We start from the raw sequence: 27925 nt of genomic DNA, 5'->3' as shown, positions 1-27925 counted from the left end.
TGAATCTCTGCTTTTTCTACAGGATTGATAACACATCAGCAAAGTATAAGGACATCATCTCCAAAAGTCGTCAGATCTCTTCAGGATCTCCTGATGTCTACCAGCTGAGAACAAAGGAAGAGAAGTCTAGAAAACTGACAAGAAAAACCGTTGGTGAGAAAAACCTGAACAAGAAAAACAAAACCATCTTACTTGTAGGTGAAACAGGAACAGGAAAATCTATTCTGATCAACGCTCTGGTCAACTACACCGTGGGAGTGAAGTTTGAGGAAAACATCTGGTTTGAGATCGTAAAAGAAGAAGAGAAGAAGAGAAGTCAGTCAGAGACTCAGACATCAGATGTGATCGTGTACCAGATCTTTGGTTTTGAAGATAAAACTCTGCCCTTCTCTCTGACCATCATCGATACTCCTGGATACGAAAACACCAGAGGGATTGAATGTGATGTCAACATCAGTCAAAGATTATTGGACTTGTTCCGTTCAGACAATGGAGTGCATGAAATTGATGCAGTGGGTCTGGTGCTGAAGGCGACTGAGAATCGAGTGAGTGACCGACTGAAGTACATCTTTGATTCAGTGACGTCTCTGTTTGGAAAAGACCTGGAGGAGAACGTTGTCGCTCTCATCACACACTCAGATGGAATAACACCTGAAAATGTTCTGAAAGCTCTTAAAGCTGCAAACATTAAATGTGCCAAAAATGAGGAGAATCAGCCCGTTCACTTCCTGTTCAATAACCCTCAGACCACACAGAGAACAAAGAAAACAGAGCTTGCTTTCGAGAATGCATGGAGGGTAACAAAGACTGGAATGGAAGAATTCACAGACTTCCTGGAAAAATCTAAACCTCAAAAGCTAAAGATGACTGTTAAAGTGTTGAACTCACGCATCAGAATAACAGTCTGCATCCAAAACCTGCAACACAGAATCAAGCTGATTGAACTAAAACAGAACGAGATCCAACAGACTGAAGAAGCTCTGAAGGAACATGAACAAGAGATGAAGAAGAATGAAGAGTTCACTGTAGAAGTTGATGAGGTCTACAAAGAGAAAGAAAAGATTGATGGAGGGATGTGGTGGTTGTTTTTTTATGAAGGAGCTGTCACCTGTAACATCTGTAAAGAGAACTGTCACTATCGTGGATGCTCAAAGGCCTGGTATCCAAAACACTGTGAGGTCATGAAAGATGGTTACTGTACTGTTTGTAAAGGGAAGTGTCCTGTATCAGATCATGTGAAAGAAAACTGGAGATATGTGAACAAGACCAGGAAAGTTAAGAAGACCCTTGAAGATGTGAAACAGAAATATGAAAAGAATAAGGTAGATCGTGAGCAGAAGAAGAGCCTTCTGGAAAATCTTCAATCAGAGATGAAAAAAATGGAATCAGAGAAGACTCAGCTGCTGGATGAGGTCTACCATCATGTTCTCATACTGGAGCGGATCGCTCTGAATGTTAATTCACTGTCTACTCATGTCCACTTTGGCTTCCTGATTGAGAAGATGAAGGAGATCAGAGACACAGAGAAGGTCAAGAAGCTGGAGGAGATGAAAAAACGAATGGATAAAAAAAACAAAGCAGGGCTGCAGTACATGTTTAATAAACTAACAGAAGTTAAAGATGCAGTGATGTAGATGAACAACATCAGACAGCTGTGTAGACAACAAGCTCTACATTGTTCATATAAATGTTTAAACATCACAAACATTATTTCATTTTAATCTTATTAAGTGTCATGTTGATAATGTAATTTTTTTTTTTTTAATCATCTTTTAAATTTTAAATTGTGTGATTCTGGGAAACCGCCTCCTCTGTGATATATAACTGTTCATTTAGTTTAATGTTTAATTATCGTTTGTTGATCCACTTCAGTGAAAGTAAAGCCAGAGTTTATCTTATAGTGACAGCAGCTGTTGGTTTTCTTGTTATGGATTCTCACATCAATCACTCTCATAGTTCAGCCTCTTTTCTGCTCTCAGCTTCATCAGATCAAAACTCTTCATCAGTGTGTTCAGCTGCACTTCAGTAACCAGTTTACAGTCGACTCTCTGCACTCAGCTGATTTCTGTCCTGTCATGTAAACCAGAAACCTGGTTTCTGTATCACAGTAGAGGATTACAGAAACCTGAGGTTCCTCGATCCTCACTTGAACTGGAAGTCGTTCTGCTCCGCCATCTTGCAGGTCGTCCCAAAGCTCTTATTCCTGCTCTGAGGAGCCATGAGTGAAGATACACAAGAGCCTTCACGTCTTTTACCGACCGACATGCCTCCTTATTGGAAAGCTGATCAGTAGGCTTGTTTCAGATGAACTGCTCCTTTCTTGTAAAGTGGAGGGATCAGGCAGCAGCATCAGCAGGAAGTGACAAAAAGCTGCAGTCAAGTCAGACAGTTTCCAGCAGCTTTCAAAGAATCTACAGGAAGTCACAGAAATATTTACATCCTGTTAGATCTGATCCTGATTTAATAAAATGTTATCAGATCAATCTACTCAAGCTCAGCTGATCAATCACTAACATTGTTTTAATGCTGATCTGTATGATAGAATATAACCTGTTAAAATGATCTATAATCAATAATCAGAACAACATTTATTCTGTAATCTCCAATATTAGACTATTAAATTATTTTACATAGAAATGTAACTGTTGCAGCAAGCGGATCACTACCTGCTGGTCAACATGCCGACTGTAATCAGCTGATGTCACACTAATCAAACTCATTCACATCTCATTGATGAAAGAAAGAAATTCTAATAAAATGAAATTATTATTTTTTTCTATGTAATTTAGTTTTTGGGAGAGATCTTTGTATCAGCTTTTATCTTCTTATCTCTCCTGCAGGGATGTTTATTTACTTTAAATGAATGAATAGTTGAGTTTATGCAAGTAAAAGTGTGTTTGTTACCTACATGTGAATGTCTCTGTGTACATATCAAATGTTTAAATATTGTATAAAAACACTATTTTATGATGCACAAATAAACAAAGTGAAACACAAATCAAACCAACTCAAATTGTAAGCAGAAATAGACATTATATCATTTATCTGTCAAATATTCAGACTGCTGGGGCTTCACATCAATAATTAAATAATGATAAAATGTTCACATTGTGTCTGTTGTAATATTTGGTTATTGAATGTTTTCTGTCTCTTTGGATGATAAAAGTTGTCATCAACACATCTGAATTCTTAGTAGAAGATCAGACAACTGAAATCCAAAATGAAGATAAAACATCATGTTGTTGATCAAACTCCTGAACCAATCAGCTCTTTGACCAGGTGACATCCAGGCGTCTCCCATCATGCCCTGATCCTTGCAGTCAGTGGAGAACAACTGCAGCTGCAACAACTGCAGCTGACTTGGATCTCGTCAGGTTGTTGTTACCCACGTCTGCATGATGTCAGAGCAAGTTGGGATCAAATAAAACACAAATCCAACTGGCAAGAGTTTTACTGTCTAAAGCTGAGGGAATAATCAGATCTGTCTATGTTTTTATCATTGGAATACCTCCCGAAATATACAATAGAATAGATAAGATTTTATTTTATTTAATTTGGAAGAACAAGTGTCATTATTTAAGAAAAAATATCTTATGCAACATAAAAAGAAATGGTGGTCTGGACTTACTAAGTTTTAAAATATTAAATAATACTCTCAAAGTGAAATGATAAACTAATTTGATTATAGAAGACAACAACATCTGGAATACCCTCCCCATATAAATATTTAGTTTAATGGATGGACTTATATTTTCTGCTTAAATGTGATTAAAGAATTGATAAGTTACCTGTTAAGTTAGCAAATATTCATGAACAAACTCTGCTGGCCTGGAAACTGATTTACAAACATTATTTTCCACCAATTAATTACTATATTTGGAATAACAAGAATATTCAATATAAAATAAGTCACTAATGGGTTGACAATGGTATTTATTGATTAAACATCTTGTTAATGCTGATGGGAAGTTACTAACAATAATGAATTCCTCTCTGAGTTCAGGTCACCAGTTATGCAGTGGTTTTTGATGCTTTGCTGAGGGCTGTGCTGCAGCTTCTCAGAGGTTCAATAATCAAGGTTTCAATGATTAATCCATTCAATAGAGGTATATTCCTTGGAGAAGCTGACATTACCAAGAGTAAATGCACAAATAAATACATCAGGAATTACATATAAGCTGTAACTTTGTCCCCAGGAAGATTCTTTTGGTCCCCGCTTTATGTAGATAATAATGTGCCAAAAATGAGAAGAATCAGCCCGTTCACTTCCTGTTTGATAACACTCAGACTGATGATTGGACAGGTGACATAGAGGACCTGAAACACGCTGATAAAATAACAATGAAAGGAATGAAGCAGTTTAGAGTCTTTCTAGAAAAATCTGCACCTCAAACACTGAAAAACAAGTTCTGAACAAACACATCAGACTGACAGCCTGCATCCAAAACCTGCAAGACCAAATCAATCTAATCAAACTAAAACAGAAAGAGATCCAACAGATTCAGGAGGCTCTGAAGAAACACGAACAAGAGACGAAGGAAGAGTTCATGACCACATTTAAAATGAGCTCTGAAGTTGTGAAAAAGATGTATAAAGAAAATAAAACAGAAACTGAGCAGAAGATGAGCATTTTGGAAAATCTTCAAACAGACTGGAGCAGATCGCCCTGCATGTTAATTCACTGTCTACTTATGTCCACTTGGACTTCCTGATTGAGAAAATGAAGGAGAGAGGAGACACAGAGAAGGTCCAGAAGCTGAAGGAGATTAAAAGTCGAGTGGATGGAGGAACTATGACAGATACACCGCGGTACTTGTTTAGTAAACTAACGGCTGGTAAATCAGCTAAAAAATAAAGTGATATAGATGAACAACATCAGACAGCTGTGTAGACAACAAGCTCTACGCTGTTCATATAAATGTGTAAACATCATAAAAGTTATTTCATTATAATCCTTTTAACTACAATGTTCATGTAAAAACTACATCAGAAAATAATTAATTCTTTCCTTTTTAAAGAAAGTTCCATGTCTGATCACTAGAGTACAAAGTATAAAACATATACATATGTGACAAAAATCTAAGGTATTTGCTGTCATTACTGATAAATGTTCTTTTCCTGTTTTTATTGTCATTTTTATGGTTTTGTGTTTTTGGATTTTTTTTTTTTTTTTCTGGATAAAATTTAAAGTTTGTGTGGAAAATAAAATAGTGACTTTTTAAACATTATGTTATCAATATCTAAATGGATCTGCACTGAAGATACAACAAAACACTGTTCATCATAAAAATGTCACTTTTCACATTTGTTTTCTTTTGTTTATGTGTTTTACAATCAGTGCTTGTTGTGAACTGGTTAACAGTCAAAGCAGGTTAGTATAAAGTATATTTGATTAGTTTTTCCAGTTTAAAGTATCTTCATGTGAGTTTGTGTTGTACAGTTTGGAATGATGAGTTAAAAACATTATAGATGATTTGGGCCAATTGGAGGACTCCATTTACTGTGTATTTTATTTTATTTAGAAACCTTATTGTTCTTACATTAACTGACTCGTCTCTGTTGCTCCATATTAAATCACATTCTGACTGATTCACTGGATGAAATTAAGTCAATAAATCATTAAATCCTCCCAGTTTGCTCAGAGAGTCTTCACTGGATCTTCTGTTGAACCGTTTTCATACAATCTGATCAAGTGTCCAAACTGCCAACATCATAACTCATCATTTAATCAAAGTATCCTGAAGTGTTCAGTGTGTGTTGAACTGTCAGATAACTGTTGTAGGTTTCTGTAGTGACCACTAGATGAGCAGCACTGCACAACTGATGAGAGACTGATGGACTGAAGAGAAGCTGACGGGACTGAACTGTTGGAAGAAGTCTGACAAACACATTAAGAATGAACCGTTTCCAGTTTCTGTCTGCACTTTAAACTGTACAGCAGTCAAACAGTAACTCTGTTTGAACTTAATTAGTACTCAACTATTAATGGTACCTGAGACACAACTAAGTAGACTAATAATGAATTCCAAAGTTCCACATTTTAAAATCATATTTAATCACACAGAAGTATAATATACAGAGCTGCTAAACTCACAAAACTTTTTTATTTTTTTGCAAACAATATATTTTACTATAAATTCATATTTGTCTCTAACATGCAGCCTCCATAAAAAGCAGAAAACTCAGCTAATCAAGTTTGATTTTCACCTCAGAATGTCACACAATGAAATTCTTGCAGCTCTTGAACAGACAGAAAACATTCATTTATCAACAATTTGTAATCATTTATAACTGCAGACATTAATGATTTTCATTAATTACTTTTTAGATATAACTATAGACCTGATGACTTAGAACATGAATAAATAGAAGAAATAAGTTATTGAGTGTAAATAGTAAATAATTGCTTAATAGTCACAGTCACTGAGAAATCATCAGGCCTGCAGTTATAAAATATTATCAGTCATTAATAATGAGTTACATTACAATTACATTGTGCGCACATTATACTAAGTTGTTTTGACCTTTTGGGACTTTAAAGGCTCTGCAGTAATATGATGTGATCTGTCTCTGGTCTCCGAGGATCAAACTCTGCAGGCGAGGCAGCAGTAAAAGTTTCCTCCTTAAGAGAAATGTTCAGACTTCCCATTAAGCTGTCAGTGTCTCCTTAAAGTTTAAGTGCTTTTACATTAAGTGTTCACAGTATTTTGTCCACCCCTTGTGAAAGAACAAAGTCTTGTGAACAGTCACAATAACGTTGACGTTAATCATGTCTTCAAGGAGAATATATTATTATGAATTTCTGTCATTTACTATGAATTATGATCACAAACGCATCAGTTTTCTAGATTTGGATTCTAGATGGATAATTAGAGAGAATAATCACTTGTATACAGATCTGTTCAAAAACCTACTGCTATAAATACTTAACTAAGGGTAGACTCTGATCATCCCTTACCGTTAAAAAATAGTCTCCCCTTTAGTCAGTTTTGCAGATTAAAATGAATTTGCCCAAAAAACTGATGATTTTGACAGGAACATGAGTGAAATGAAAAAACAATTTTCAACAAGAGGATACAAGAAATCTGTCTGACATGATGCTGCCACTAAAATAAAAGACAGATCAAGGTCTGATCTCTTAAAAAAATAAACCTACAGTGAAATCAGATGAATGAATAATGTTTACAACAGAGTATTCTATGAGTGCAGAACAGATGAAGGGAATAATAACAAAACATTGGCATATACTTGAATCTGATTGTCAACTAAATGGTGCACTCAAAGAACAACGTCTCACGGTTTATAAAAGAGCTAAAAACCTTAGAAACCTCCTGGTACATTCATATTTACCTCCTCTTCAATCAGTACCAGCCTGAGCTACTTTAATACCTACTGTATGGTTGCTGTAGTCAGTGTAACTATACTTACTGATGTAACAGCTTTAAACATCACACAGGTAAAGAGATCCCTATAACTGAGTTATTTCATGTCACACTAAGTTGATCATTTAGCTCAGCCATTCTCAACCCATGGGCCGCGGCCCACAGATGGGCCTCAGAGAGCCATCTAGTGGGCTGCAGAGGTAGTGCTACTGCCAAATTGTTAAAATGATTTTTTCTGCTAATTTACAAAGTTTACAAAGCTAGTTATTTTTATATCTAAATGTGCTCAATAATTCACATAAATATAAAAGATCAAATTAAAATGCATAATTTTAATGACCAATCACGTATTTAATATCATTACACCATCATCATTACAACACATCTTAGGTATACTGGCTACAAGTCAGTACCCCTCTCTGTCAAAATGGGCAATCAAATTTCTGTTGCCTATTTATGTGAGTCAGGGGTTTTCCATTGTGACTGTCACAAAATAAAGGGCAAGGAACAAAGTGAAAGCAACTTGGATGCTACTCTGCAGGTCAGCCTCTCACTCATCCCACCACAACTTGATCTCATTATTTCTAAGAAGCCCAAGTGTCTCACTGGGGGTGAGCAGAGTATTTATTTTGGTCATTACAGCTGGCAGTGGCATAGCACATATTTACAGCCCAGTTTTTTTTTTCATTTATTTGGGAAGGTTGTCCTCAGAATTTTTTTAATAATCAGAAGTGGGCCTTAAGTTACAAAAGGTTGAGAACCCCTGATTTATCTCATCACTTTCCCTTGTGGAAAGTTATATGTTGGAAAGATGAGTAGAGCACTGAAAACTCATATTGCTGAACATAGAAGCACTATTAGATGTAAAGACATGAATGATCCAGTAGCAGCACATTCTGTTGAATTTAATTATCCTATTTCCTCTCTAAGATATATTGGTATTGAGAAAGTATCACTCCCTCCAAGAGGAGGTAACTAGTTTTACTTTCCTGGTCACCTCATGGATTAAATATAGATTATATAGTGTTTTCTGTAATGTTCCTCTTTTTATTGCATATTTAGATTAAGTTGTTTATGTTGTTCATCTTGAGCTGATGTTTAACTTCTTATGTATATCTATTAGAAATCTATTCAAATCTCATGTATTTTTTAACATTTTTTTAAATATATTTAGCCAAAAAACTTGTAATGTAATATTAAATTTCTACATGTGGTATGAGACATAGTGGTTCTTGTCACTTCATTACTTTTTTTTTCTCCCAAGACGTTCCTGCAGCAGTTTTGAACAGTGCTGAAAACGTTCAGTTACAGGAACAGTGTCTGATTCTGGATAAGACAGAAAACAAAGGTGTTCAATTTAGACACATAATAGAACTGCTTATCAACTGCATAATTTGTGCTTATTAATGTTTTTTATCTTTTCAACACAGACTTCACTAAGACACAAATATCCTGCAGGTGTGACGGACACTAAATAACTTTCGTAAGTCTAACTTAATGTTTTGAAGAATTGAATCAACCCAATAATTCATCTGATAAAACAGAACCAGACTGGTCATAGTTTTCAACTTGCATTGACTTTCTTACTTCATAAACCGCACCTACTGGAATCTAGGCGGGGTTTATGAAATACTTTATGAACTGTAGCAGCAGGTGAATGCATCATTTGCAGCAGAGCTTTTAGACAGAATGTTCTACAGCAGAGGTTCCTAATCTTTTTGGCTTGGGAACCCTTTAAAACATTAACGATATGGAGAAACAGAATGACAACATTAGGTAGGTAGATTTCAACCACTGTATAAGGAATATGGATCCAAGAAGGAAGACGTCGAGGAATTTCCCAGTATTGGTGGGACCTGAGACACATGACCTTTCTACCATGAAAAACCTGGAAAAAGGACAGACTACACATACACACAAGAGGCAAAACTCAAGGGCATAATTCACACAGAAGGAGAAAAGACAAGAGATTCCGGCTGGATCTCCTGCAGGATGAAGATCCAGAGGCAAAACCTTTGAGGAGATCAGACAGGTATGATGAGGCCCATTTAGGATTTTATAAGTCATCAGAAGCACCTTAAAGTCTGATCTAACATGGAAAGGGAGCTGATAGAGGGAGGCTAGAATTGATGTAATATGGCCAAATTTTCTTGTTTGGTTCAGTTTCTAGCTTCAGCATTTTGAACCACCTGAAGAGTTTTAGTACTAGTGTGTGACAGACCTGAAACCAAAAGTTTATCTTTAATGAAATCAAGTGTTGGGGCACATTTTGATTCAATAACTTAATAATTATGTTCACTTTTACTGTCACATCACAGGTAGTGCTGGTAAAACAAGTTGTTGTTAGGACTACAGGATTTAATTACTAAACCTTAAGACTGTACCAGTTACTAACAAGTCACACATATGATAAATACTTTCTTTGCCAACAAAAAGTAAAGGCTGCATAAATATGAGAAATGAAAACGTGTGACCATGACTTTACCCAGACACTAACATTAGCGAAGTGGAGAGCCAGAAAGTGAGCCAGCTACCCAACACTCACAGCACCACAAAACTTCAGCCAACTCCGATCGACAAAGAAGATAAGTTGGTATAGATAAGGCTGTACAGGATAATGAGGGTAATGTTGGTTTCCCTGAGAGCAACCCTGCAGCAGAGTGTTCTCCACTGCTAAGTATAACATTAGTGAAAGCACAGTAAACTTTCCCCTCCTCACTCTAGAACATGTAGAACAACTCTGTTTCTACAAAACTACTAGGACATTTCAGTCCAGTGGTGGTGGTCAATAAATCACACTTTAATTTAATTATCTTAAAATGTGCAGAAGACTGTAACCTGTTTGTAGTTAACTTTTAAATAAAAGAGCTGTGTACTCTCACGGCCAAGATACAGCAATATGTCTGTCACAGGATGGTCGCAGCAGAGCTTGTCTATTATAATCAATTGAAGCTGCTGCACTGACCACCAAAACTGCACGCATGCATGCTCTATTTTTGTGGGGCTGGTCTATTTTTTTTTCTCAATGTGTGGTACAGGTAAAAACTGTATAGAAAACAAGTACAAACTGTTTAAAAATGATTATAATAAATACCTCATTGACCCAGAGGCAATGTGACACAGCATTGCAACCTTGTGGAATTTTTTTTCATTGGACCTTGTCCATAGTTGGCCCCAGTATTTTATTGATTATCAACAGTTCCCTAGAAAATTGACTTTTTCCTTCTATTATTAAACCTGCTGTGGTGCAACCTCTTTTAAAGAAACCTAACCTTGATCCCTCTGTTTTTAATATTTTCAGACCAATTTCTAAACTTCCCTTTTTAAGCAAAGTTTTAGAAAAAGTTGTTTCAACCCAACTTTTAGCTTTTATGTGTCAAAACAACATCTTTGAAACATTTCAGTCAGGTTTTAGAGCTTTACATAGCACAGAAACTGCCCTCCTCAAGGTAACTAATGACCTCCTTTTAGCAGTTGACAGGGGGAGAGCGCAATTTTAATTCTTTTAGATCTAAGTGCAGCTTTTGACACAGTAGACCACACTATTTTACCGTTGACCGTCTTAAGACCCGTCTTTTTAGAAAGAACCTTCTCAGTCACCATCGGTAACTTCACTTCTTCCACAGCCCACATTACCAGTGGTGTACCGCAAGGTCCAATTTTATTTTCCATCTACATGCTTCCATTTGGCCAAATCATTCAATGACACAATGTTTCTTTTCATTGCCATGCAGACGACACACAGATATACCTTCCCCTGAGACCTGGTGACCCAAGAAGCCTGGCTGCTGCAGTAGATTGTCTCAGCGATGTAAACTGTTGGATGGCACAAAATTTCCTTCAACTCAACAACTCAAAAGCAGAAATCATACTGTTCAGTCCCCCTGATCTGAAAAACCCCATCAGTCTTGGTCCCCTATCCGCCAACATGTCGCCCACTGCCAGAAATCTAGGAGTACTGATTGATTCTGACTTAAGTTTCAAATCACACATTAAAAAAGTTGTCCAGTCCTGCTTCCTCCAAATAAGAACCATTTCCAGAATTAAGCCAATGCTCTCCCACTCTGACCTTGAAAAAATCATCCATGCTTTAATTTTCTCCAGACTGGATTACTGTAACTCCCTTCTTTCTGGCATAACACAAAAATCCCTCTCTTGCCTCCAACTAATTCAGAATGCAGCAGCTCGGCTTCTTACTGGTTTTAACAGACAACATTACATCACCCCGATTATGGGTTCTCTCCATTGGCTCCCTGTTTGTTTAAGAATTGATTTTAAGATTTTATTGATCACTTTTAAAGCACATTTGGGTCTGGCTTCATGCTACATAACAGATATGCTGACCCTCTTTGAGCCAGCTCACAGCCTTAGATCCTTGGGTGCGGCCCTTCTGGCTGTCCCAAAGTCAAGGCTTAAATCTAAAGGTGACCATGCTTTTGCCATCAGGTCCCCTCAACTTTGGAATGACCTGCCTGAGGAGATAAGGCTCGCAGAATCAGTAACTTCTTTTAAATCACTTCATTTCTACAGACTTGCTTTCATGTAATGTTGTCTTTCGATCATCTTTATATTGTCTTTTAATCTTTTTATCATCTCTCTATTGTTTTTCTTTGTCTTCTACTGCCGTCTTTCCGGTCAGACCTGTTATTGCTTTCTGTGTCGTGTCTTTGCTTTTCATTTTACTGCCATTGCTTTGTCTGTCAAAGCACTTTGTAAACTCTGTTTTGAAGGGTGCTATATAAATTATTGTTATTATTTTTATAAATCAATCAAATCATTGTGTATCCACGATCCTGTAGTTAAGATGATCTAATTCAATACTAATTCAGTACCAATTAATATAGCCTACGCTTCCAAACCCTTCATAACCAAGATTTTTCGCAGCACGCCAAATGTATTCAGAGAGGTACCCAGTAGATGGCAGTATTTATCCCAGTCTCATATCAAAATGTGTTGTAGCTGCGTTGGTCCACAGCGCAAAATGTATTAGTTTCACAATAACAGCTCTAAAATTGTGAGATGCCTGAATTTTTTTTGTGGCCTTTTCTTTTCTATTGGCCTGCATCCACGTCATTTCCTCTCATTCTAACAAGGGTCTGGGGGATGATGGGTGATAGAGAGGAGCTTTTGAAGACACTGGAAGAGTTGGGAGATGATGAATTCAGGAACTTTTAGTGGTTCTTACAGCAGTCGGGTATCCTGGAAGGCTCCTCAGTCATCCCAAAGAGTTACCTGGAGAAAGCAGACAGGCCAGACACTGTAGATAAAATAGTAGAGACCTACAATCAATAGTCTGTGAAAGTGCTGAAGAAAACCTTAAAGAATATCAACAGGAATGATCTAGTAGAGAAATTGCCAAACACCAGAACAGGAGAACACGGTAAGCTGCAGGACAGAAACATGACACTGGGACATGATGTGATCACACAAGTCTTGTTTTCTGAGACTTTCCTGCATCCAAACAGTAGATTTGTTGAGGAGAAACAGGCTCTTGCTTGTGAGTTTATTTTATGCAGATAATCAACAAACATATTTAATGTAATACTGGTCCCCCAAAAGAAAATAGTGATGAAGTGAAACACCTGATAAATAGTGAATTATTAGAATTTTTCCTGATTTACAAGGACTCATTTTCAGTAAATGGAGCTGCCTGAGTTGCTGAGAAGTTAAGCTGCCTCTAATCTAATTTAGTGTTCAGTTTAAACACACTCACTTTATACTCACAGTATAGGACTGCTGCAGAGCTGCACATGCTGCCTGGGCCCCACTGAGGTTATACACTGGACTGCGCTGGTTTGGTATCTTGGTGACTCGCTGTGCGCCACAGTGGGAGGAGAAGTGCAGTTGAGGGTGTGACATGGTGATCTGGTGTCAATGAGTGCGTCTTGCGCCTTCCACTGCTCGCCTGCTGAGAACAGATTGAAAGCTCAGTGCACTTATGTTCTGTCATATTGTGACACATGTTGGTGAAGGCTCACACATATGAACCTCTCTGAAATCACACAAACTGCTTTTTTTTATGTTTTGCTTGTCTTTAAACTTTCCAGACAGTTTTTTCTGGTAATGGTATAAATACATTACAATTATTTATTACTTATTAGCATCTGTCATCCACAACAGCCAGTATCATATACAGATGGCCTTTACTTTACCCTAATGATTGCCTGTAAAGACATCTGAAGGAGGCAGGAATCTTTCCCATCTGCAGTCTGTATTGGAATGATGCTGCACATTGTCAAAGGATTCCCAAACAGTTAGCGTGTCATGGCGGGGAAAGCTCTGTATTTAAATGAGATGAAAGCAGTGAGTATAACTGGCCATGATTGTCACACCCTCCCATAAGCCCACCTATAATGTACAATATTGTATTCTTTGTGACCCCACCCTGTATCTAGTTGTGCCACAGGTACGCCCGGCATGAAAATACCAACAGTGTCTGATGGTTTTTCTATAACTTTTCTATAAAATTTTATGACAACAGTTATAAAATTTTCTATAACTGTTGTTCAGTGGCAGTTCCAATTAAAGTAACTAGTAGCTGAATATCATGTTCTCATTGACAACATACCTGCATTGTATTGATATGTACTTCTCTCCAGTAGTAAAGCTGAACTTAAATGAAAACAGTTAAGTATGCTTGTCCTGTTAAAGCACAGGCAGGTTGGACCTTTTCGCGATGCTACATAAACTTTAACTGAGAATTCCAGGAAAGTTATATGTTGGAAAGATGAGTAGAGCACTGAAAACTCATATTGCTGAACATAGAAGCACTATTAGATGTAAAGACATGAATGATCCAGTAGCAGCACATTCTGTTGAATTTAATTATCCTATTTCCTCTCTAAGATATATTGGTATTGAGAAAGTATCACTCCCTCCAAGAGGAGGTAACTAGTTTTACTTTCCTGGTCACCTCATGGATTAAATATAGATTATATAGTGTTTTCTGTAATGTTCCTCTTTTTATTGCATATTTAGATTAAGTTGTTTATGTTGTTCATCTTGAGCTGATGTTTAACTTCTTATGTATATCTATTAGAAATCTATTCAAATCTCATGTATTTTTTAACATTTTTTTAAATATATTTAGCCAAAAAACTTGTAATGTAATATTAAATTTCTACATGTGGTATGAGACATAGTGGTTCTTGTCACTTCATTACTTTTTTTTTCTCCCAAGACGTTCCTGCAGCAGTTTTGAACAGTGCTGAAAACGTTCAGTTACAGGAACAGTGTCTGATTCTGGATAAGACAGAAAACAAAGGTGTTCAATTTAGACACATAATAGAACTGCTTATCAACTGCATAATTTGTGCTTATTAATGTTTTTTATCTTTTCAACACAGACTTCACTAAGACACAAATATCCTGCAGGTGTGACGGACACTAAATAACTTTCGTAAGTCTAACTTAATGTTTTGAAGAATTGAATCAACCCAATAATTCATCTGATAAAACAGAACCAGACTGGTCATAGTTTTCAACTTGCATTGACTTTCTTACTTCATAAACCGCACCTACTGGAATCTAGGCGGGGTTTATGAAATACTTTATGAACTGTAGCAGCAGGTGAATGCATCATTTGCAGCAGAGCTTTTAGACAGAATGTTCTACAGCAGAGGTTCCTAATCTTTTTGGCTTGGGAACCCTTTAAAACATTAACGATATGGAGAAACAGAATGACAACATTAGGTAGGTAGATTTCAACCACTGTATAAGGAATATGGATCCAAGAAGGAAGACGTCGAGGAATTTCCCAGTATTGGTGGGACCTGAGACACATGACCTTTCTACCATGAAAAACCTGGAAAAAGGACAGACTACACATACACACAAGAGGCAAAACTCAAGGGCATAATTCACACAGAAGGAGAAAAGACAAGAGATTCCGGCTGGATCTCCTGCAGGATGAAGATCCAGAGGCAAAACCTTTGAGGAGATCAGACAGGTATGATGAGGCCCATTTAGGATTTTATAAGTCATCAGAAGCACCTTAAAGTCTGATCTAACATGGAAAGGGAGCTGATAGAGGGAGGCTAGAATTGATGTAATATGGCCAAATTTTCTTGTTTGGTTCAGTTTCTAGCTTCAGCATTTTGAACCACCTGAAGAGTTTTAGTACTAGTGTGTGACAGACCTGAAACCAAAAGTTTATCTTTAATGAAATCAAGTGTTGGGGCACATTTTGATTCAATAACTTAATAATTATGTTCACTTTTACTGTCACATCACAGGTAGTGCTGGTAAAACAAGTTGTTGTTAGGACTACAGGATTTAATTACTAAACCTTAAGACTGTACCAGTTACTAACAAGTCACACATATGATAAATACTTTCTTTGCCAACAAAAAGTAAAGGCTGCATAAATATGAGAAATGAAAACGTGTGACCATGACTTTTAATCTTTTTATCATCTCTCTATTGTTTTTCTTTGTCTTCTACTGCCGTCTTTCCGGTCAGACCTGTTATTGCTTTCTGTGTCGTGTCTTTGCTTTTCATTTTACTGCCATTGCTTTGTCTGTCAAAGCACTTTGTAAACTCTGTTTTGAAGGGTGCTATATAAATTATTGTTATTATTTTTATAAATCAATCAAATCATTGTGTATCCACGATCCTGTAGTTAAGATGATCTAATTCAATACTAATTCAGTACCAATTAATATAGCCTACGCTTCCAAACCCTTCATAACCAAGATTTTTCGCAGCACGCCAAATGTATTCAGAGAGGTACCCAGTAGATGGCAGTATTTATCCCAGTCTCATATCAAAATGTGTTGTAGCTGCGTTGGTCCACAGCGCAAAATGTATTAGTTTCACAATAACAGCTCTAAAATTGTGAGATGCCTGAATTTTTTTTGTGGCCTTTTCTTTTCTATTGGCCTGCATCCACGTCATTTCCTCTCATTCTAACAAGGGTCTGGGGGATGATGGGTGATAGAGAGGAGCTTTTGAAGACACTGGAAGAGTTGGGAGATGATGAATTCAGGAACTTTTAGTGGTTCTTACAGCAGTCGGGTATCCTGGAAGGCTCCTCAGTCATCCCAAAGAGTTACCTGGAGAAAGCAGACAGGCCAGACACTGTAGATAAAATAGTAGAGACCTACAATCAATAGTCTGTGAAAGTGCTGAAGAAAACCTTAAAGAATATCAACAGGAATGATCTAGTAGAGAAATTGCCAAACACCAGAACAGGAGAACACGGTAAGCTGCAGGACAGAAACATGACACTGGGACATGATGTGATCACACAAGTCTTGTTTTCTGAGACTTTCCTGCATCCAAACAGTAGATTTGTTGAGGAGAAACAGGCTCTTGCTTGTGAGTTTATTTTATGCAGATAATCAACAAACATATTTAATGTAATACTGGTCCCCCAAAAGAAAATAGTGATGAAGTGAAACACCTGATAAATAGTGAATTATTAGAATTTTTCCTGATTTACAAGGACTCATTTTCAGTAAATGGAGCTGCCTGAGTTGCTGAGAAGTTAAGCTGCCTCTAATCTAATTTAGTGTTCAGTTTAAACACACTCACTTTATACTCACAGTATAGGACTGCTGCAGAGCTGCACATGCTGCCTGGGCCCCACTGAGGTTATACACTGGACTGCGCTGGTTTGGTATCTTGGTGACTCGCTGTGCGCCACAGTGGGAGGAGAAGTGCAGTTGAGGGTGTGACATGGTGATCTGGTGTCAATGAGTGCGTCTTGCGCCTTCCACTGCTCGCCTGCTGAGAACAGATTGAAAGCTCAGTGCACTTATGTTCTGTCATATTGTGACACATGTTGGTGAAGGCTCACACATATGAACCTCTCTGAAATCACACAAACTGCTTTTTTTTATGTTTTGCTTGTCTTTAAACTTTCCAGACAGTTTTTTCTGGTAATGGTATAAATACATTACAATTATTTATTACTTATTAGCATCTGTCATCCACAACAGCCAGTATCATATACAGATGGCCTTTACTTTACCCTAATGATTGCCTGTAAAGACATCTGAAGGAGGCAGGAATCTTTCCCATCTGCAGTCTGTATTGGAATGATGCTGCACATTGTCAAAGGATTCCCAAACAGTTAGCGTGTCATGGCGGGGAAAGCTCTGTATTTAAATGAGATGAAAGCAGTGAGTATAACTGGCCATGATTGTCACACCCTCCCATAAGCCCACCTATAATGTACAATATTGTATTCTTTGTGACCCCACCCTGTATCTAGTTGTGCCACAGGTACGCCCGGCATGAAAATACCAACAGTGTCTGATGGTTTTTCTATAACTTTTCTATAAAATTTTATGACAACAGTTATAAAATTTTCTATAACTGTTGTTCAGTGGCAGTTCCAATTAAAGTAACTAGTAGCTGAATATCATGTTCTCATTGACAACATACCTGCATTGTATTGATATGTACTTCTCTCCAGTAGTAAAGCTGAACTTAAATGAAAACAGTTAAGTATGCTTGTCCTGTTAAAGCACAGGCAGGTTGGACCTTTTCGCGATGCTACATAAACTTTAACTGAGAATTCCAGGAATGTTGCAGATTTCATGTCTGAAAGAGCTCATGACTACACAGATAATGGACTGTCAACCTGTTTAAAAGGAACATTAGTCTGAGAGCACAAAAGGTTAATTCAGTTGTTTATTTATTTTAAATAATGTATAAAGGCTACTTGGTAGAAAGGGTTAACTTTGTTCTGTGTATTTTACAGTTTTCAACACAGATGTTCTGCCACCGAAGCTTCTACATAACATTACCTCGTACCAAACAAGGCTTCAATCTAATCTCCAGGACCCGTTTAAATGCATACAAGAAGGGTGGACAACAAAGAAGGATGAAAAGATTCTGGATGATATCTACACAGAGCTGTATATCACAGCCAGGGGAGACACTCACATCACTGGGCAGCTCAGACAGATCCTAATGGCATCAGGACAACCTGCAGAACCACAAATCAGCAACATCTTCACACACCCTTCTGGAAAGAATATAAGAACAGTGTTGACAAATGGGATTGCAGGAATTGGTAAAACTTTTCTTGTGCACAAATTTGTATTGGACTGGGCTGAAAAAAGAACCAATCAAGATGTGCATCTTATATTCCCCTTTACGTTTAGCAGGCTGAATTCACAAAGGGATGAAGTGCAGAGTTTTGCACAACTTATTCACACATGTATCCATGAAACCAGGTACTTGGAACAGGAGGTTCTGAATAACATCCTCACAACACTACAGACATGAGGAAAGAAAACTTTGACAAGAGTGAATATAAACTTTTATTTGTGTTGGATGGACTGGATGAGAGCCTTCAACTAGATTTCAGTGCCAATGAAACATTGCCTATTGGTGTGACAAAGTCCACCTTAGTGGATATGCTGCTGACAAACCTCATCAAGGGCACCCTGCTTCCCTCTGCACGCCTCTGGATAACCACACAACCTGCAGCAGCCAATCAGATCCCTCCTGCGTGTGTTGACATGGTGACAGAAGTTAGAGGATTCACTGACCCACAGAAGGAGAAGTACTTCAGGAAGAGATTCAGAGATGAGGAGCAGGCCAACGCAATCATCTCCCATATCAAGAAATCACGAAGCCTCCACATCATGTGTCACACCCCAGTCTACTGCTGGATCACTGCTACAGTTCTGGAGGATGTGTTGAAAAGCAGAGAGAGAGGAGAGCTGCCCAAGACCCTGACTGAGATGTACACAGAATTCCTTATGATTCAGATCACACACATGAAAGGAAAGTATGGCAAAGAAAGAAGCATTCAGTACATTAAGACACTTGTGAAACTGGCTTTTAAGCAGCTGGAAAAAGGCAGCCTGATCTTCTGTGAGGAAGACCTATAAGACAGCAGAAGTAAGTCCAATGAAGTCTTTGTGTATTCCCAAGTGTTCTCACAGAACACTTTAAAGAGGAGCATCAGATGAAGAAGAGCAGGAAGAAGATGTTCAGCTTTGTCCATCAGAGCATAGTGGAGTTTCTGGCAGCTCTGTATGTGGTCCTGTCACCCATCACTACCAACAGAAACAGTTCTTCCCAAAGTCCAACAACACCTCTACCAAAGATCCACAGGATCACTATTGACAAGGCCATAGAGAGTCCAGATGGACATCTGGACTTGTTCCTCCGCTTCCTCCTGGGTCTTTCACTGCAGACCAAACAGGCTCTCCTACAGTATCTGCTGACAGAGACAGGAAGTAGCTCACAGACCAATCAGCTAATAATAAACTATATGAAGACAAAGATCAGGGAGAATCCATCTCCAGAAAGAAGAATCAATTTGTTCCACTGTCTGAATGAAATAAAGGATCATTTTCTAGTGGAGGAGATCCAACAGTCCCTGAGATCAGGAAGTCTCCTCACAAATGAACTGTCTCCTACTCAGTGGTCAGTTCTGGTCTTCATCTTACTGTCATCAGGAAAAGATCTCAGTGTGTTTGTCCTGAAGAAATACTCTGCTTCAGAGGAGGCTCTTCTGAGGCTGCTGCCAGTGGTCTGTAAGTGTATTGAAACTTATATTATGTAGAAAACATATTTGGCAAAAAAAAAAAACCCAAAACAGCAGTAAAAAATTTATCAAGTTCCTGTATCTTGTCACCACTTCTTCACCAGATTGAGTGACTATAACCTCAGAGAGAAGCTGTGAAGCTCTGTCCTCAGTTCTCAGCTCCCAGTCCTCTAGTCTGTGAGAGCTGGAGTTCAGTAACAACAACATGCAGGTTCAGGAGTTGAGCTGCTGTCTGCTGGACTGAAGAGTCCACACTGTACACTGGAAACTCTCAGGTCAGGATTCAGATGTTTATAAAATGTGACTTTTAGGGCCCTATCTTATGCCCGGCACAGATTGGCGCTAAGCACAGCGCAAGTCTCTTTGCTATTTTAAGACCGACGCACTTGTCATTTTCCTGTCCAGCGCCCACGTTGTTAAAATAGCAATGGCACTTGTGCCCATCAGTGCGCCCATGGGTTTGTTGGTTCAAAAGTAAGGTGTGGTCAGGTGCATTGTCAGCGCATTGCTATCTTGAGGCAGCAGAGAGCGATTGCGCTATTGACCAACAAAAACCTGGTCTAAAGTCAATGGCGCAGTGTTTCACTGTTATTTTAAGCACGCATTATCGAGACAGTAATGTGCGCCTACACAGGCAGCTGCACAACATATACTCTGCTTGTTACACAGACAGGACGCGCGACAGGGCACAAACATGCAAAAGGTAACAAATAAAAGGATTACAATGTGAAAGATTATTATTGTGTATATTAATATATTTTAAAAAATACAAGTCATAATGCTTAGTTATAATATTTATCAGAATTAACTAATCACAGTAATGACAGATTCAATTGTTTAATTATTTGACCAAATTGTGTCGATACACGTAGGTATTTAAACAGGCGGATAACAACGGATCAGACACAGATCGACTTTCCTGCTGCATCAATACATGATGACATGAGGAACACATGGGGAAATAAATGAGGTGAAAACAATGATTAAACTAAAGAAGGAAATCTGCACAGCTTCTAGCTGCTGCCAGCAGCAAGATCAGAATCTTGGAGAGCTGATCAAGTCCTGATAACTGTGATGATGATTATTTACATGGTTAAAATTAATGATTTAATTTTTGAACAATATTTAACAAATATTCTTTAACATTTTTGAGAGTACAGTGATCAGGTTTCCATACTTTCAGCAATTAAAACCCCGCTGATTTGACCTGTTACTCCATGACTGAACAAAACAATTTTAAAGAAACCAAAGATGTAATTAAAAAAATAAACCTTTTCAAAAACCAAATGAAGATAAATTTGCAACAAATTAATGAACAGGATCTTAAACTGGTGGTCTGTGGCTGACCACTGGAGGGTCCAGGAGAAGCAGAGGCAAGTGTGCTCATTATGGATCATGCGCTTTCACTTTGCGCACGAGCAGATCCATTGCCTTTGCAGAGAAGCTCTCCTTCTTACTACTTGGCAAATGTGCCGTCATAGTAGCAATCTGCCAAGGTGCAAGCGCACCTGGCTCTTAAAGGGAATGGGTGATGACACTGAGATTGTTTTATTGCATGTTGCACCGAAAACACACCCATGATTAATTAGGAGACTATGGACAACCCCTTTGGACCATGCACCTGGCGCATCGACCATTTTTCCGCCGTTAAACCAGCAGAAGTGGATTTGGACACACCCTAAATGCTCTTGCGCCATGTGCTTCAGACTGTGCACTTTAGATCATTAAAATAGGGCCCTTAAAGTTAAACTTTATGATTTTATTGTGTTGTTTTATGGCTTTTGCTATTTTGATTGTGCAGCATGTTGGTCAACTGTTGTTTTTAAATGTGCTTTATAAATAAATTTGACTTGAAAGTTCCACACTGGCAGTTGAGTTTACTAGTAATTATCAGTAGAGTGGTAATTAAATCTTATACCTACAAAACAATGTTTTTGCCTCACATCAACATGAAAGCAGTACTCTATTAAACAAATGTATGTATTTTTCTTGTAAAGTTTTTTATACATTTACCTCACTGTTCAAGGTTAAATGGATGCAATCTGTCACGGAGGAGCTGTGAAGTTCTGTCCACAGTTCTCAGCTCCCAGTCCTCTAGTCTGAGAGAGCTGGAGATGAGTAACCACAACCTGATGGTTTCAGGAATGGAGCTGCTGTTTGCTGCTGCAAAGAATAGTCCACACGGTACACTGGAAACTCTCAGGTCTGATTAATACATCTAATTATAATTTTTCTTTATGTTTATGTTATTGAAGCCATGAAATTCCTTGGCAAAAACAGAAATTACAGTACCCCAATATTTCAGCCCTATGTGTACATTTTACATATCAACATCTGCAAAGCCCTCTGCCAAAACGTCTGCAATATGACTATAGTTTTTCAGTAAAGCCTGTTTATTTAGTGTTGTCTTGTGGGCATTCAGCTCTTCTGCCTCTTTACTTAATCGGTTAATCTCATTAGATCACAAAAAAGTAGGTCCAGCTTACACAATGATGAGTAGGATGACCTCCTGTGATGAAATGAAAGGCCAAATGGTAAACTGAATCAAGTGGTATTCAGGTTTGAGGTTAGCACCACCAGCTGTTTATCTCTAATATTAATTAACTCAACAGCAATGGACAGAAACGAGCATTCACAGCTTTTTCTACTGAGCTCTTTCTTGATATTTGGTTAAAATTTGTACTACATTTGGATGGAAACTTGACTAACGGAATTGGAATTTGCTCTATAGAAGTTATTGGAAGCGATCTGTCTGCTTGTCTGTACTGTTTGGAATGTTTTGACTAACACTGACAAAAACGAACAGCTGCTCTGATACACATACAAGTTGGCCTTTAAACAGAACTGATATTTTTAGCTTTGTCAGTCCCATAAAAACATTAATAATAATAATCATTGCTGTATTCTGGTTATAATTGTGTATGTGGGATGTGATTGACAAAGCTAAAAGCATTAGTAATAATTCTGTTTATGAAGTATACAATATATTCAAAATGTTTTGGCACCATAACCAAAGATTTCATTTTTTCCTGACAAATAACTTCATATTCCAAAATATGAAGCCATTAAAAAAAAACTTGTGAGATTTGAATATGTACTGAAACCTTAATTGATTGTAATCTGAGTCCACTTCTGTCCTCACACTCAAAACTAATTTAGTCTAAAACCCCCAAATGTGGCCATTTGACCTCATTCATATCTCCACATCATTATTTTTTTATTGATATTGTATAATCACATATGGCAAAGCTGCAGTATTTATACTCCACTGTACTATTATTAGTTTTTGAAACCAGACACTATTGTATGTCTATCTATGTGAAAAATAATTATAAATGTATTTAATTTGTCAGTTTGATGAGAAAAGGATGTGTTGATTGAATCTCTAATTTTCTACAGGACTTATAACACAACTTATGAGAAAATCATCTCCAAAAGTTCCCTGAGCTCTTCGGGATCTCCTGCTGTCTACCAGCTGAGACCAAAGGAAGAGAAGTTTGGAAATCTGACAAGAAAAACTGTTGGTGAAAAAACCTGAACAAGAAAAACAAAACCATCTTACTTGTAGGTGAAACAGGAACAGGATAATTTACTCTGATCAACGCTCTGTTCAACTACACCATGGGAGTGAAGTTTGAGGACAACATCTGGTTTGAGATCATAGAAGACAAGAAGAGAAGTCAGTGTTACAGTCAGACATCAGATGTGATTTTGTACGAGATCTTTGGTTTTGAAGATAAAACCCTTCTCTCTGACCATCATCGATACTCCTGATGTCATCATCAGACAAAGATTATTTGACTTGCTCCGCTCAGAAGATGGAGTTCATGAACTTGATGCAGTGGGTCTGGTGATGAAGGCGAGTGAGAATCGACTGAGTGACCGACTGAAGCACGTCTTTGATTCAGTGACGTCTCTGTTTGGAAAAGACATTGAGAAGAACGCAGTTGCTCTCATCACACACTCGGATGGAATAACACCTAAAAATGTTCTACATATACTTGTAGCTGCAAACATTAGATGTGCCAAAAATGAGAAGAATCAGCCCGTTCACTTCCTGTTTAATAACCGCCAAACCACACAGAGAACAGAAGAACAGTTTGCTTTAGAGAATACATGGAGGGTAACAGAGACAGGAATTAATCAATTCACAGACTTCCTGAAAAAATCTAATCCTGAAAAGCTGAAAGCCACAGTTGAAGTGCTGAATGCACGCAACAGAATAGCAGCCCGCATCAACAACCTGCAAGACAGAATCCAGCTGAAGCTCTGAAGAAACATGAACAAGAGAGAGATGAAGAAGAATGAAAAAGTTCATTGTAGAAGTCGATGAGGTCTACAAAGAAAAAAAAAACTATCAGTGATGCGGGGTGGTGGTTGTTTTTTTATGAAGGAGTTGTCACCTGTAACGTCTGTAAAGAGAACTGTCACTATCCTGGATGCACAGTGGCCTGGAGTCCCAAATACTGTGAGGTCATGAAAGATGGTCACTGTACTGTTTGTACCAGGAAGTGTCCTGCATCAGATCATGTGAAAGAAAACTGACCACCAGTACATGTTTGATAAACTAACAGCAGCTGGTAAAGCACTTAAAGATGCAATGAAGTAGGTGAGCAACATCAGACAGCTGTGTAGACAACAAGGTCTACACTGTTCATATAAATATTTAAAAATCACAACATTTATTTCATTTTAATCTTATTAAGTGTGATGTGATAACTTCATCTTCATCTTTGAAGAACAAAAATGCAATCATCTTTTAAATTTCAAATGTGTGATTCTGCGACACAGCTTCCACTGTGATATATAAATGTTCACTTAGTTTAATGTTTAATTATCATTTGTTGATCCACTTCAGTGAAAGTAAAGCCAGAGTTTATCTTATAGTGACAGCAGCTGTTGGTTTTCTTGTGATGGATTCTTACATCCCTCATTCTCATAGTTCAGCCTCTTTTCTGCTCTCAGCTTCATCAGATCAAAACACTTCATCAGTGTGTTCAGCTGCACTTCAGTAACCAGTTTACAGTCGACTCTCTGCACTCAGCTGATTTCTGTCCTGTCATGTAAACCAGAAACCTGGTTTCTGTATCACAGTAGAGGATTACAGAAACCTGAGGTTCCTCGATCCTCGCTTGAACTGGAGGTCGCTCTGCTCCGCCATCTTGCAGGTCGTCCCAAAGCTCTTATTCCTGCTCTGAGGAGCCATGAGTGAAGATACACAACGGCCTTTACAGAAGTCTTTTATAGGCTGACACACCTCTTTATTGGAAAGCTGATCAGTAGGCTTGTTTGAGATGAACTGCTCCTTTCTTGGAAAGTGGAGGGATCAGGCGGCAGAATCAGCAGGAAGTGACAAAAAGCTGCAGTCAAGTCAGACAGTTTCCAGCAGCCTTCAAAGAATCTACAGGAAGTCACAGAAATATTTACATCCTGTTAGATCTGATCCTGATTTAATAAAATTCAAGCTCTGCTGGCCTGGAAACTGATTTACAAACATAATTTTTCACCAACTAATTACTACATTTGGAACATTCAATATAAAAATAAATCACTATATTATGAAAAATGGATTTACAATTGTATTGTATTGGTTAAACATCTTGTTAATTTTGATGGGAAGTTACTAATGTATAATGAATTCCTCTCTGAATTCAGGTTACCAGTTATGCAGTGGTTTTTGATGCTTTGCTGAGGGCTGTGCTGCAGCTTCTCAGAGGTTCAATAATCAAGATTTCAATGATTAATCCATTCAATAGAGGTATATTCCATGGAGAAGTTGACATTAAGAATAAATGCTTGAATCAATAGGAGTTACATATGAGCTGTAACTCTGCCCCCAAGAAGATTCTTTTGGGCTTCGCATTATGTAGAAATTAATTGGTAGAATATTTGGTGAGTCTGAGCCGCTACTTCTGGTTAAACCCTCTGCTAACTTGAATGGGGATAAAATAATTCAATCGTGCGGCTCTTCTAGACTTTCCAAATGTTATTGGACCAAATGGATCAGATTCTGATAGTGAAATTAACCATTTTATAGAAATCAGAGATTCCTTCTCATTAGTGACACCTGTAGCCATTTAATGAGCTCTAACATCCTGGTGCTCACACTCGCTTGTTTCAGCAAAGCATCTCTCACTCCCACTCAATCTGCAGAAAATCCAGCCCGAGTTCTTCACGTGAAAATCAGACCACAGGCTGATACAGACAACCGAGAAAGTCTTTATGTTACATTACTACCTGTTCACTCATTGGCAATAAAAAACTATTAATACATGCAAATTGCTTCACAATTCAACATATAGAACCTTTAACATTAGATTTTGTTTTCTCTTAAGTGATAACAGATATAGTAGCTTAGATACACAGTAACCAATAAGTATTTTGTATTTAATTAAACTGTATAATGTCAATAACTTTAATACTTTAATACTATTGGCTGCTGGAGGAAAGAGGTTTGATTTCTGTTAAAAAGGCTTTCTGGCAGAAAGACCTGAAGGCAAACTTCTCTCATGTGTTTTAATTTGTTCTTCTTCTCTCCTCCCGTGACCTGGAAACCGTTCCTCCACCACCATCATGGAGGATCTTCCAATCCCTGAAATGCTCCTGGAGGAGACAAGGAGCGAGGAACCACAGGTGTATCCTCTGTGGAAGTTTTTTTACAGGACGGCAACACCCCTTCATCGAATGTGTTTATTGATTGGTCAGCTGATCTGATGGGACAGTAAACAGCCGGGCTGTTGTTGTAATAATCTACCTGTGGAACAAGAATGAAAGCATCAACAGCTGCTGATCATATTTAATAATAAAGTACAAATGACTGAATCATGAATCAATAACAAAAAACACTCTTGTAACTTTATTATTTTTCTTCATAAATCAAAAGTCTTCTCCTTTATTCTTTTGTTTCAGTGCGTCTCAGCTCCTTCAGGAAAATATGACGTCACACAGCTGCGTCTCCTATAAAATCATCCTGAGCCTGAAAATGACGTCAGACTGTCACAAACTAAACAAGCAACATTTTATTTAAACATATTCCTTTTCATTGGTTGTGTTCTTTCAGTAATTAACATTTAAATTGTCTATTTGTGTCTTATTCTGTGACAGACAGTCACTGCTATAGATCTATAATCAAATAATAAAACACTGGAGCAGTTATCAGCTGTTCCAGGTATCACTATGTGGACATTATTAAGTAACAGTGTAACGTGTTAATTAATTGTACGTGAATTACAACTTTAAACTTTATAGATTAAACCGTTAGTTAATAATTTCTACATCATATTGTGATCACTGACTTCTTCATATTTGACAGTTGAGGTGATGTCTGTCATGAGTAGTTGTCGTCTCCTCAAAATGATGCTGGAGTGAACGAGAATTAAAACTCTCTCATCCTCACTGAGAGGAGCTGAGACACGAGGAAGAGACGTGAGAGAGGGAAGTGAGGAGACACATTAGTGTAAAGAAAAGCACCTACAGTGAACTGCAGCTGGGACGATGAGAGCGACTCCCTTATGTGACGTAATTTGACACATTGTTGAAAAAAAAAGCTCATTTTAAGGGCGCTGCTCAAAATATTCACTTTTCCATCTGAATTTCTGCTTTTATGTCTCGTTAAACTAATAAAATCATACATTAACCTTTAACAGGACAATTTTCATGATACATAAACTGTAAATCCAGCAAGAAATTCAACCTGCAAGTTGATCTTTAAGTCGATTCATACATCACTTCCCTGTCATCAGAAATGCCACGCCCCCTTCTGGGTGAAAACAAGTGTTGTAAAAGTGCTGCACAAAAATTGTGAAATTTAGTGGCACCATGTCTAAAAGCTGCTGCGTCACGTTTTGCACATCGACCAATAAAAAAACCTCCAGTTTACAATTTCCTTTATATCCCCAAAGAGCAAAGGACGATAAAAGAAGAGATCTGAGAGATTTATTTATAAATCAGCATGTCAGTGTCTCTTCTAGTTTTAACTGCCTTCCTTAGTGCAGCATCTCTAGATTTCATTAGTTTCCACAAATGTTCATTA

General features: G+C 37.8%; 1 protein-coding gene and 1 long non-coding RNA gene across 7 annotated transcripts in view; one reads left to right on the top strand and one right to left on the bottom strand.

Moving 5' to 3' along the window:
• Window positions 1-27925, top strand: part of LOC122968129 — a 161875-nt gene that overhangs the window by 68718 nt on the left and 65232 nt on the right. Inside the window, exon 4 of one of the 6 annotated variants that reach the window (XM_044333127.1) lies at window positions 23-3106. The exons of 4 other annotated variants lie outside the window; for them this stretch is intronic. In XM_044333127.1, coding sequence (XP_044189062.1) covers window positions 23-1634 — 1612 coding nt within the window. In that variant the 3' untranslated portion in view covers window positions 1635-3106. Of the gene's footprint in view, window positions 1-22; window positions 3107-15262; window positions 15331-27925 lie in introns of those variants that run through there. One more of the 6 variants, XM_044333125.1, reaches the window with a different exon arrangement.
• LOC122968199 overlaps window positions 1-27925 on the bottom strand; it is a 200947-nt gene that overhangs the window by 155465 nt on the left and 17557 nt on the right. The gene's annotated exons all lie outside the window — the stretch shown is intronic.

This window comes from Thunnus albacares, chromosome 18, assembly GCF_914725855.1.
Source record: "Thunnus albacares chromosome 18, fThuAlb1.1, whole genome shotgun sequence".
NCBI lineage: Eukaryota > Metazoa > Chordata > Actinopteri > Scombriformes > Scombridae > Thunnus > Thunnus albacares.
Note: the sequence above shows the minus strand (reverse complement) of the source record. Positions and strands in the feature narration are given on the sequence as shown.